Below are 13,058 nucleotides of genomic sequence, written 5' to 3'. Positions count from 1 at the left end.
CTCACTTTAACTTCCGATTTTCCAATCCTCCAGGCTAAATTGACTCTTACTTGCTCATTGTCATTTGCAGTTGCATCCAATCTTCCTTTATGCTCCTCTTCTTCTTCTACATCATCAGTCCATAGGAAAAATCCACATCATGTTTTGCCCCTAGTCTGTGTATGAAGTATGGTAAGGAGTAACGAACAGGAAATCACTAAGCAATTTTTCTTAACAAAAACTCACATTGTAATTTGGACAACCAAAGAAAGGTTTACTCGAGTTGGTATTTGTTCCGGATCACCGAAGCACGGGCCGACAGCCGCACTCACAGTGCTCTGGCAGATGCAACGGTTTGCTCCGACTCCAAGTTCTTGTCGTTGATCGTGTAAAGCTTCCTTGACCCTGGCTCGCACATCCAATCATGGTTTTCATTTCAATTCAAAGATAACAACAACGAAGTAGGAGAAGAACGTTGCTGAGCAAAGACAAGAAGATAAAGAGATAACGATGTCATGCTAGAAATTAGGGTTAAAAATAGGTATAGGGACCACAATGGGTCAAACAGTTTTAATTGCCATCTCAGCTAGCCGTTATATACGCCAGCGTGGCATCTCAGCACCGTGTCACTGCCGGTGGCAGTTAATTTGGCCGGAGATGTGGAGAGGGACGACCGTGGTGCAATTTTAACAAAGTCGGGGACATAAATAGTGCAATGTAAGTCAGGGATTAAATTGGTGTAAATTGTGAATCTCAGAGACCACTTTGGGGTTTAACTCCTGTTTGTCACATTACTTTCTTTTGTTAACCTTAAACGTCACAGTTAATATTTGTGAATTTTTTAAAAATTTTAGATTTTTTAAGGGTATTTTTATTAATAATAAAATTCGGGTATATTTTTTGCAGCAACAAAATAATTCGAGTGTCGATCGATTTCCCCACTTTCCATAGGAACTAGGAAGTACCTGTCATATAACTCAACTGGAAGGTATGGTATCCTTACCCAAATTGCAACCTTCTGAACCTCATTCTCCTGTGGGATGAACAAGAGCCTCCATCGCTGGATGAGGAGGTAATGGTCTGCCATCATCCAGGATCCATCAAAGAGGGCATGGACATTGTCTCCTTGATCAACAAATCTCATCAAAAAGAATCCACCCTCCAGATCTATAACTCGAGCCGTAGCATTCACCGCCCACCTTCTATTAACACACCTCTCCATGATTTAGAGACTAATTTTTTTCCCCAATGGATTTACTATAAGAGATAGCTTCCATGGTCTACACCACTCATCATACTCTTCCAGGGTTACTTCAGTATTCAATTTTGGATTAAAGGGAGTCCTTGAGTCCTCCTCCATAGCCTCATCATCCGAGATATATTCTTCTGCTACCATCTCGACGATTTCTTCTGGGTTTAGCTTCTCCAGTCCATTGCTCATTAGTCTATCCTTGTAGGATACTTTGGGGGGTTGTTTCAGGAACCATATCCTCCACCTGTTTATCCGATCCTTCCTCCATCAATGTTTTGGGAACAACTTAGAGCTGGCTCTCCTCCTCCATGTATTCTTCCATTTGACCTTCTACATTCATCTTGACTTTCTTAGTTCTTCTAGCTACTAGATCCTTCTCCTTCGGTGACCTCTTCTCCACATAAGAATTAGACTCTTTTCTATAAACAACTCTTTTGTGTTTTCTGAATAACACAATCATTAATCAAGTCAACCAAGTTGATGTCTTCGTAAGTGTAAACATTGGTCGATGGGAAAATGTAAACAACAACAACAACAACAAAGCCTTGTCCCACTAAGTGGGGTCGGCTACATGAATCAAACGACGTCATTCTGCTCTGTCATGTATCATGTCTACAGAGAGACCGTTTACATGTAGATCTCGTTTGACCACCTCATGGATGGTCTTCTTCGGTCTTCCTCTGCCTTTTGCCCCTTATCCATCTTCCATCTCATCCACCCTCCTGACTGGATGTTCTATCGGTCTTCTTCTCACGTGTCCAAACCACCTGAGACGTGATTCAACCATCTTTTCCACAATGGTTGCTACTCCAACTATCTCCCTTATATCTTCCTTCCTTATTTTATCCAATCGCGTATGACCACTCATCCATCTCAACATCTTTATCTCTGCCACACTCAGCTTATGTTCGTGCTCCCCTTTAACCGCCCAACACTCCGTACCATAAAGCATAGCCGGTCTTATAGCGGTGCGATAGAATTTCCTTTAAGTTTTAAAGGCACTTTTTTGTCACATATAAAACCAGATGCATTCCGCCATTTTGACCAACCTACTTGGATCCTATGATTTACATCATGTTCAATCTCTCCATTATCATGTATAATGCACCCAAGATACTTAAAACTTTTAACTTTTTGTAGAATGTTTTCTCCAATCTTCACCTCTATATTAGGGTTTTCCCTTCTCAGACTGAACTTACATTCCATATATTCCGTCTTGCTATGGCTTATGCGCAAACCATACACTTTTAGAACTTCTCTCCATAACTCCAACTTCTTATTTAGGTCTTCCCTTGACTCTCCCATAAGGACGATATCATCAGTAAAAAGCATGCACCATGGCACAGACTCTTAGATGTGCTCTGTGAGTACTTCCAAGACTAATGTGAAAAGGTATGGATTTAAGGATGATCCCTGGTGTAATCCTATACCAATAGGAAATTCCTTTGTCACAACACCTTGAGTCTTCACACTAGTTGTGGCCCCATCATACATGTCTTTAATTGCACGAATATATGCGATCCTTACTCTCCTCTTTGCTAAAACCTTCCATAAGACCTCCCTTGGTACTCTATCATACGTTTTTTCCAAATCAATAAACATCAAATGTAGATCCCTTTTATTACTACGATACCTCTCCATCATCCTTCTTAATAGGTATATCACTTCAGTGGTAGATCTGCCTGGCATAAATCCAAATTGGTTCTCTGTTACTTGTGTCTCTTTTCTCAACCTCCGTTCTATCACCCTTTTCCATAACTTCATGGTATGACTCATAAGCCTAATCCCTCTATAATTTTCGCAACTTTGTATATCTCCCTTATTCTTGTAGATATGTACCAAGGTGCTCTTTTTCCACTTATCAGGCATCTTCTTTGACCTTAAAATCTCATTAAAAAGTTTGGTTAACCAGTTGATGCCTTTTTCTCCAAGACCCTTCCAAACCTCAATCGGGATATTATCAGGTCCTACTGCCCTGCCATTTTTTATCTGCTTTAGAGCCTCTTTTACCTTGAAATCTCGAATCCTTCGATAGTAGTCAAAGTTTTGATCTTCTTCTCTTGTGCATAACCGACCAAGGCTCGGAAGAGTCTTCTGTCCCTCATTAAATAACTCATAGAAGTAGCTCTTCCACCTTTCATTAATCTTCTCCTCTTGAGGTAACACCCCTCCATCCTTATCCTTATGCACTTAACCTGATCCAAATCTCTCGTTCTTCTTTCACGGATTTTTGCGATTCTATATATACCTTTTTCTCCTTCTTTTGTGCCCAAAGATTGGTAGAGACCCTCATATGCTCTTGTTCTTGTTTCACTTACAGCCACTTTTGTCTCTTTCTTAGTCGCCTTATATTTTTTCCAGTTATCTGCGTTGCGACATAAAGACCACTCTTTAAAGCACTCCCTTTTTATCTTTATCTTTTTTTGTACACTCGCATTCCACCACCATGACTCCTTGTCTTTTGGTCCTATTCCTTTAGATTCACCAAAGCTTTTTTTTGCTTCTAATAACTTCTGTCATTTCCCTCCACATCTCTTCCGCGCTTCCATTCCCATCTCACTTTGCCTCTTCTCCTACCCGTCTTAGGAAGCTTCTTTGTTCCTCACCTTTCATCCGCCATCACCTCGTCCTTGGGTTCTTCGTATGATGTATTTTCCTCAACTTTTGCTCAACGCGAAAATCCATGACGAGCACCCTATGTTGTGTTGTCAAACTCTCTCCCGGGATAATTTTACAATTAATGCAAACTTTTCGGTCGACTCTCATCAACAAGAAGAAGTCAATTTGAAAGCTTGTCATGCCACTCTTATAGGTTATAAGATGTTCGTCTCTCTTTTTAAAATATGTATTTGTGTTGAGAAGATCAAAGGTTGAGAAAAAGTCCAAAATAGTTTTATCTTCGGCATTGATCACCCCGAAACCATGGCCTCCGTGAATACTCCCATATCCAGTCACTTCTCTCCCAACATGGCCATTTAAATCTCCTCCTAAGAAAACCTTATCTCCCAAATGTATGTCTTGAACCAAACTCTCTAGATCCTCCCAAAACCTTATCTTGTGTTGTTCGTCCGAACCCACTTGCGGTGCATAGACGCTAACCACATGGAAAGCACCTCCCTCCACCACAAGTTTGATAGAGATTATTCGATCTCCCACCCTCTTGACATCCACTACTTCCTTCTTCCACTGCTTATTCACAATTATTCCAACCACATTCTTATTCTGCATCTTTCCTGTATACTAAAATTTGAAACCAAAGTATCCAACTTCCTAGCCTTCGCACCAATCCATTTTGTTTCTTATAGGCACATAATGTTAATCTTCCTCCTTGTTATAGTGTCCACCACCTCCATGGACTTTCCTGTTAGAGTGCCTATGTTCCATGTCCCAAATCTCAACCTTCTGTCGCTCCAACCTTTACCTTTTACTTTGTGAACTAGCGATGCAGCGACTCTTGCTTATTTGATACCGTACTCGAGCCATACAGCGCATTGCTTCCGGACAACGACCTAACTTTAGCGCAATAATGTCTTTGATTTATGTCATGAAAATTCGACTATACTTTTATGTTAGTTGTCGAAAACCTAACACAACCCTTCTCTTTTATCCGGAACGCATGAATGCTTTTACACTATTATGTGGGCGTCTGGGTCATTTGCTGTGCGGTTAACACCATGAAAAGTGATATTGATGCGCATTAATAAAATCAATGAATGAACTCCATGGAAATATACAACTTATTGTTCCCTCCAAACACCACCCCGGGGGGACCCCTTCTTTCCCTCGTTAGAAAAGAATCTATTACATAAATCACCACTTCTATGATCTATCTGCGCACAGCACTCCGTTGCATGCTATAATTCCTGAACCTGAACAATAGAATTGCAAATTCTTTGCCAATATTAAAATGTCAAGTCTGTAACCTTTGCTTAATCTAGAAGTTACATTCAGAAGTCATGGAAAAGCATCAGAGCATCATCAAGTTTCATCAATGATGATCCCATGAGAAAGAGGACATCTCTTAGTCGCCGGTATCTCTTCTGTAGCGCATTTGCTTCGCTTGACTTGTCTGCAGGAACCAACTTGTCTGCAGGAACGTGCAATAGCTGGAACAAGCACAAATAACACATAAGCACCACTCTCTGTTCTTTTTTATCTTTTATCACTCTAAAATTTTGGTATATCTTTATAGCAATGAGTTTGTTTAAATTTCACAATGAAGGATTAAAAAAAAAATGTAATTGTTATCTTGCCTAAAAAGTGGTGCCTAACTTTCTAAAAAAAAGTTAAAAATTAATATTTAATTTAAAAAATATAAAAATAAATAATTTTTTAAATATTTAAAATTCTTTATAAAAGTTAGACAAAAGTTAAACATCATAGAATTGGCCCAAAAAGATGCTGTACAACTCAATTGACTGGTAAATTTTTAAACAAACTTGTAGAGTGAGTAACTCACATCTTCATCCTTTTCCTGCTCAAAAGCCAATCTTAAGCTCAAATTTAAGGCAGCATGGTACATCTCGTCCAGCACATATTCCCAAAGCAGAGGCTTATTAACTTTCCACAACATAAATCTTGATTGCTTAGCTGCAGTTACAACTAATTTCTGGAAGCAAGATTAGATTGCAGAGAATATTAGATATTTTTTAAGTTCCCAACCACAAATTAAACTGTTTCACAAACTGCGTATGTAAATTTTATCAGATTGTCACCTCCATATACAAGTAGTTATCCTTCCATAACTTGTATAGTAATCTAGGAGTTTCCTTTTTATCGACAAGAGCGGACTCTGCTATCTGCAATGAAAAGAGATTAGGTATAAGGTTATAGGAGGATTGCAGTACATGTCAATTCATCAATCTCTTTAATTGGGTTTTGGCACATCATACGTTGTTATCCTTCCATATGGTACCCTCTTTTGAAAGCTAAAATGGGATTATAAAGTACTTCAATGCATTTTTATAAACCATAAAGAACTAAAGATTCCTTTTGATACAACCTCATTTATTTTCATAAATAGTACCATATCATAAATATACAGGGCTTGGAATTTTCTTTTCGCAATAATAAAAAATTGAACAATAGTTTTTATTTTCTAAATTTTTGCTTTTACCGAGCATATCATCAATGTTACTCTAATAGTTCTTCATTCAACATCGATGTTCTCATCAACTCTTGTCTATTTTTTTGGGGGTTTTTTTTTAGGGTTTAAGACAACTTTGCCAATAAGAGTTAATAACCTTATCTGTCTCAAGAAAACAGTTAGACTTTGACAGGAGCCTAAATATTCTGTACGCATCACTTCCAAATCTTTTCAACACAATTGACTCAACCTGCAACATAGTGCAAGAAACAAGAGTACATGTAGAAAACATAAATACTCATATATATTTGACTTGGAAAGGACAGATATAAAAACCTCCTCATTTCTAGCCATTTCAACAATGCTCTTCAAATCTGAAAAGGAAATGAAAAGTAATTCAGACTTCAAACTATAAAATAGGAGTTATAAACCAGAATTTCATTGGCACAAACAAATGGGGAAAAAATAAATAAATAAAACAAATGGAGGATGTTTATATTGCACAAAATAGCCTAACATGGAAAAAAGATATATCATAGGTACCAATACTATATGAATCATCGAAGTTCCTCTGTGGACAACCCAGCTGTACTAGAGAAGCTCTAACACGATCTATAGTCATAGTACGACCATGTTCAGTTTTCGTCACTTCAGTAAATATTGAATCCAGCGATAGGGGAGCTGAAACATGTATAGGATAACATTCTGTTAGCCAACCAAGTACAAAAGATAACAGTTGTGCACTTCTTTCTTATTTTTCATAAAAGGAGAAATCGATTAGACAAAGACAACGACCAAAGAGAGAAAACCACTGGAGCAAATATCCAATATTAGGTTTCCAAATTCTGAGCGGTGCTATGGGCAAATGGCAATAGTTAAATCAAAGCCCCAACAGTAATATCATAGCTCTATGAAGTAAGGAATCTGGTTAACCTGATTTCTCTATTTTCACTTTTTTCTCAACAGTTTTAGTCACATCCAATATGGCACTTAAGATAGTTGCAGCTCCATCATCCAGTCGCTTTCTTTCATTCTCGACCAATAACTGTAATTTTGCATGGAATATTTCACGTGTATTCATCCAATAATAATATAGAGAATGCTAAGGGAAGATGGAGAAGAAGAATTCACCAAATATTTAAAAACAGCACCTTATGGCATGAGATCCACAAATATATCAACCAGATCATTATAAAGAAAAAACAAAACAGCAGGAAACTTATAAAAAGAAACAACCTTATGCCTAAGATGCCGTATAAATTCCTCAAAATTTGCACGCCAAAGTATTGACCCCTCGTTTGCAATACCACCTTGAATCCAAGTAAAAAAGTGAAGGAAAATAAGTATCATACTACTGATATGAGTGCAGTAAAATTTGGTAACGTAAATTAGTGATTCACATAAGATGACAATAAACTTACCACTATTATCTCCATCATTTACCATGGAGGAATCATCTGATTTTGCTTCTCTATCAGCATTACCTAGTGTATATGCTGTAACAGCAAATCTGATTGCCTCCCCAGGCACAGCAGCTTCTAGAACACGTTGTTCTATTGTCTCTGGTGCTTCAAATTTCTGGAAGCATGGATTATCAAAACTTTTTTTTTTCCCATCTTAATAAAGTTAAGGTTATCAATAAAAAGAAACAACATTGAGGTAATACATATTTAGGTTACAATAGTGAACACTATGCTGTTGCAACGTCAATCAAAATGATGATATTGAATGGTCGTCAAATATCCACTTTTTTCCATATATATCATATTATCATTGATGAACCAGAACTTTTAAAGTAATAAGCAAACAAATCAGAAAGTAGTAAATAGAGGGTCACTAGTGTAATACAAAAAAACATTAACTAGTAAATTGAACTCATTTTCGCATTACCTCAATGTTCCTTTCTAATCAATGCTACCATACATCAGAAATCTAAACCAAACAGGTTGCAGCCCAAATTGTTTGCATGAATCTTGATAATTTTAGTGATTGACATCTTTACCAATAAAATACCAAGCTCAACAGATGGGCTGTGCTAGTTCCAATTATTCAATTTCCTACTCAACACATACCCAGACATCTCAATCTGATTGCAAGACAAATCAGTACTTTTATAACACTACAAACTGAAAAAGAAATGGGGACTGCTACACAAAAGCTGGCTATAAATCCTGGTCATGTATAAACGTTAATGCAACTCTCTGTAGAAATTGACAAGAACCAATTACCTTGGCCATCTTAGAACCCCGCTTTCTAGGAGCAGATTCTGCCTTAATGAGTGTAGAAACAACTGGCTCCGGTGCGGGGCAGCGTTCAATATAGTGTGCCTTCAAAAGTTTATGAAAGCTCTCTCGAACAACAGCTTCTATAGCACCAGGATTTTCTGAAAGATAAAAGAAGATGAATTTAAGTCAGTCTAATTTTAGAGGATTCAGTATTACTATTTAGCAGCGTATAAATGAGCTGAACTACAATTTGGAATTTGAACTTTCAATGTTTTACAGAGAGCCACACTTTTGACTATATTTGAGTAAAAAGGTACTAATATACCTCTCTTAGAAAACCAACTAAGCCTACACATGCACCGAAATTTTGACCCAGATCAACCAACTAATCAGTTTAAATACTAACAAAAGAACATACTTATCTTTCACAATTAATAGAAGCAAAGCAAAATAATACTTGCCTTTTCCTTGGACTGCTCTTTCAACCATCTGTTTGAGGGTAAGCCTACCATCGCGAAGCAAACCATCAAGAACCTTCTCACACTGCAATACAAGAGAGGACCACAAAATATAAATAAATTAAAACCACCTTTACAGGATTGAATTGGGAAGCTTCAAAAAAACAAAGTGCAGGGTGAAGAAGCTCGCTGACTTCATCATCAAGTTGGTGCTTTGCTATCTCCAAGAACTTGGGAAACCTCAAACGGTGGATTATGTTATCGAATAATGCCAGGTACTCCACTGTCGCCATGGATCCATCCTCACCCCTAACTACATTTACAGAGAACAATATAATTTCAATGGCAAACATGAAAAAATTAGAGAAAAGAGGGGGAAAAGCAATAGTACATTGATCGGCGGGGACATAAGCTTGGACACAATTGTGCTGAACTAAGACGAGTAGTGAGTTCTTGACTTGCTCCGGCGTGAGCTCCGTGCTGCGAATGATCTCTCCCAGAGACAGGGGCCCCTTCCGAAACAATGTTTCACATACTTTCTGCAGGGGAAAAAAAGATTTGGGAGCAGTTACAGAACGATTAGTGGAAAAGGGAACAAGGATAATAGAGATAGTTACAGCGACGATTTTGCCGAAGTGGTTGGTGATGAGGTGGATGGCAAATTTGAAACCGTACTGTGAAACCATCTTTTTCTTCTTCTTCGTGATGCAGAAGAAAGGAAAGGAAAATGCGCGGGGACGGAGGGATTAGGGATTTGGGTCGTTTCTGTTTCCTATGTCTTGATTTTGAAGCTTCACTGACTTTCAGGTATGCTTACATTTTAATGATAGAGTACCAACCTCAACTCCAAGCAAGTATAAAGCGGTGAGACTCCTTCACGAATAAACTTGTATGCCACAATCCCACTGACTAAATTCAATTAGAGGAATAACACAAATTTGCAAAAAAAAAAAAAAATGTTAAATAAACAAATCTAATTAAGTTATAAGAAAATAAGTGACATCCATATTTAAATTACAGAAAAAAAAAAGTGTAATAGAACAGATATGCAAAAATATAAGATTTACCAGCTTACTAACCCACTACTTTCAATGAATTTTTTTAATTTTAAGATAGAGTTAATAGTGAGAATAACAGAAGAGGGGGGGGGGGGGATAATAGTTGTATACACACAAGGCTAATTTACTAACAAATTGAAGCATAACCCTGAATTTATACCATGGTTTAATCTACCATGTGAAATGAACAAAGATAAATCTAATAATATTTGTAGGCAGCAAATACAAGTCACAACCAAACAAAAATCATTCCTTTTTGGATTTTTGTATATTGCTGTAAAAAAGTTGATAACCAATTTCAATTAAAAACTACTCAATTCATGTCTGCTTGAAATTGAGAGAAATTATAAATTTATATTATATTCAACAATGTACAGTAATTACTCCATAGTCTTAAAGAACAAATAAAAACCAATTAGACATGGGAAGGACCCAACAAAAACAAATAGAATAAAACAAATCAAGATATAACAAGTTTTCAAGTCAATAATCTAACTGCACTATTCAAAAAAATGCTACAAGTCAAGATATAACATTTTTAATTGACAAATGCTACAAGTTCAAAAAAATTGAAGTAAATAAAAAATTTTATGTTTGTTGCTGCCATGGTGTATCTGATAGCCATGTTTTATATTTTGATCTAGTCTGCTTCATGGTTTTTATTTGCTAGTAAGGAGAATCCCTTACCCTGTGCTAACAGAACTTTATAAAAAAAGGTGTATCTAACAGGTGATTGATTCAAACAATTTACTGAGAATGCGGAAGAGGCTAATTCCCTACATAACAAGTACTTTGGCTGGAAGGATAGTCAAAGTGTTAACTTGTATCTATGGGTTTTTAGTTGACAAGTGCTCAATTGCTCATAGTTATTACAACCGAACTGATAATGAAACCGATCAGACTACGAGATCATTGGGTTATTGGTTTAACCGATGAGTCACTAGTTGAACCGAGTAACCCGGTGTCACTTAAATAAAATTATAAAATCATCAAAAAGTTTAAAGTTAAAATTTAACATACATGTCTTCCCTACTACTTTAACAACAATCACGTCTCAATTCCTAAAAATAACTAAACAAAAATAAACATTAAACTAGTCGGTACTATAGTATCTTAATTAGCCAAATAAAAGACTGAAAAAATGCAGAATCTATTTGAATTAGCTTAAAATGCAGAATCTATTTGAATTAGCTTACAATCTTAATTAGCATACATCTTGAAAAAATACGGAACCTATACATACAATTAGCATACAATCTCAATTAGCGTAAAAAACGGAAAAAATGCAGAACAGCATACAATCTCAATCAGCATAAAAAATTGAAAACATACAGAACCTATTGCATACAATTAGCATACAATTATCTAATAAAATCAGTAGAATAAAATTAGGATAAATTTATCTAAACCTACATTAAAAATGAAAAAATCAAGTATAAAAAAATTAATATAGAATAACTGAAAAAATAAAAAACTCACCTTCACCTACACACTACACTTTGGGGTTGCACCATGGAAGCAGAAGCAGAGTCACGGTTTGGGGTTGCAGCGTGGAAGCAGAACCAGACGAAGAAGCAGAAGCAGGCCACCGGCAAGGAGAGTACGGCGCACGAGGAGAGGAGGCCGCACGGGCACAGGATCCAACGAGCCAGAACGGAGGAGGCAGAAGCACGGACCACGGAGGAAGCAGATACTGGCGGCGCGGGGAGTGATGACCTCCGTTGGCTGTCGTTGTTCCGTGACGGCTGCTGTGAGTGTCTGAGTGAGGTAGGGAGGAGGGAAAATGTGGGGAGTGAGCGGGTGAGGCTGAGGAATGAGGCGTCGTGGGTCAGAAAACGGTGGGGGTCATGGAAATTGGCGTTTTCAAACTTCTTAAAAACCGAAACTGAAACGACGTCGTAACTGGGGAATTTCAAAAACCGGACGGGGTTCACCGGCTTTCACTAAACCCGTAAGGGTCAAATTGGGTCACATCGATTCTAAATTTCTAATGCACCTCCTATCCGATTATTAACTCGACCCGATTTGATGGGTGGGTGACCGATATTTTTATCCGACTGGTCAAATCAAGTTGGTTTCTAACTTTTTATAACAAATTATTTTTTAAATTAATCTCTGAAAATTTTTTTAATCAAATTTATACTTTAAAAATTTTAAATTAGTTATCAATTAGTCTTTTCATCATTTTAATTACTAATAGTGTTAGAGTTTGTTGATATAATACGTTAAGTAATATCACAACACACACCTAATAATCTTAATTGACTATTAACAGGATTAGTTTATACAATTAGATTAAATCAACCTCAAATTAAAGAATTTCAATGTCAATTAGATTTTAATTTAATTTAATTTCATAAACTTATTATGTTAATAGTTAATGAATACTCCTAAGTGTGTGTTATGGTATCACATTAACAAATTTTGACACCATTAACAAAGAAAGTAATGAAAGGATCGACATAATTAAGTTACAATTTTTAAAGGATGAATTTGATTAAAAAAAATTTAAAAACTAATTTAGAGAATGTGTAAATTTTTAATGACGAATTTGACCATTTATTCTAAATAATATTGTATATGAAGTAGTAGTTTGCCAAAGAAAAAGGACTTAAATCAAGAAACCTGATTTGTGATTCAAAACAAAAAGCAAAATGCATCCAATCTGTAGAATAATGTAACTAAACTAGTAGCTTTACTCTATTTTCTTCCATGCTTTGGGAGGTGCTTTGCCCATGAGTTGGGAGGTGGTCACTATCTTCATTAGACTTGGCAACACCCTAGATATAGTTGCACCTTAGGCATAGTTTGTGACTATTGGTACTCACAGCATTTATAGGTGACTTCTTTAGATGTGTAGTTAGCCCTTTGTTATTCTCCACCTTCTTGTTGCTGCCTTGTTAAGACCCTTTATAAGACGCAGCTTTTGAAATAAGTCTTGAAGTAGTTCTACCACCTCTCCTTGATGTGCCTTTTGAAATATATCCAACTACATTTTTT

General features: G+C 36.7%; 1 protein-coding gene across 3 annotated transcripts; it reads right to left on the bottom strand.

The window, feature by feature from the left end:
* Positions 1-4,918: 4,918 nt before the first annotated feature.
* LOC130947420 (uncharacterized) lies at positions 4,919-11,918 on the bottom strand. 3 transcript variants are annotated; one of them, XM_057876119.1, is made up of 15 exons: positions 11,538-11,918; positions 9,618-9,909; positions 9,392-9,539; positions 9,195-9,313; positions 9,004-9,085; positions 8,546-8,700; positions 7,739-7,895; positions 7,554-7,627; positions 7,251-7,362; positions 6,861-6,998; positions 6,654-6,691; positions 6,475-6,567; positions 5,947-6,030; positions 5,691-5,840; positions 4,919-5,337 (listed from the first exon to the last, which is right to left on the bottom strand). In XM_057876119.1, exons 2-15 carry the CDS (start codon positions 9,684-9,686, stop codon positions 5,179-5,181), a joined length of 1,578 nt encoding a protein of 525 aa, XP_057732102.1. In that variant the 5' UTR covers positions 9,687-9,909; positions 11,538-11,918; the 3' UTR covers positions 4,919-5,178. The 3 variants fall into 3 exon arrangements, with proteins under 3 accessions (XP_057732102.1, XP_057732104.1, XP_057732103.1); XM_057876121.1 differs by having other exon boundaries at positions 9,840-9,909; XM_057876120.1 differs by having other exon boundaries at positions 9,618-9,905.
* Positions 11,919-13,058: the final 1,140 nt, after the last annotated feature.

The sequence above is a fragment of the Arachis stenosperma genome, chromosome 9 (genome assembly GCF_014773155.1).
Source record: "Arachis stenosperma cultivar V10309 chromosome 9, arast.V10309.gnm1.PFL2, whole genome shotgun sequence".
In the NCBI taxonomy this organism is placed as follows: Eukaryota; Viridiplantae; Streptophyta; class Magnoliopsida; order Fabales; family Fabaceae; genus Arachis; species Arachis stenosperma.
This window is presented reverse-complemented; position numbering and strand designations above follow the sequence as displayed.

What these genes read in the sequence shown, in the direction of transcription:
- LOC130947420 (XM_057876119.1), bottom strand. Translation starts at nt 9,686, where the DNA reads ATGGTTTCACAGTACGGTTTCAAATTTGCCATCCACCTCATCACCAAC. An exon ending in GTTTTCTTGAGACAGATAAG is followed by an intron (nt 6,031 to 6,474) that starts GTTATTAACTCT and finishes TTTTCATTGCAG; the next exon opens with ATAGCAGAGTCCGCTCTTGT. An exon ending in ATAACTACTTGTATATGGAG is followed by an intron (nt 5,841 to 5,946) that starts GTGACAATCTGA and finishes TCTTGCTTCCAG; the next exon opens with AAATTAGTTGTAACTGCAGC.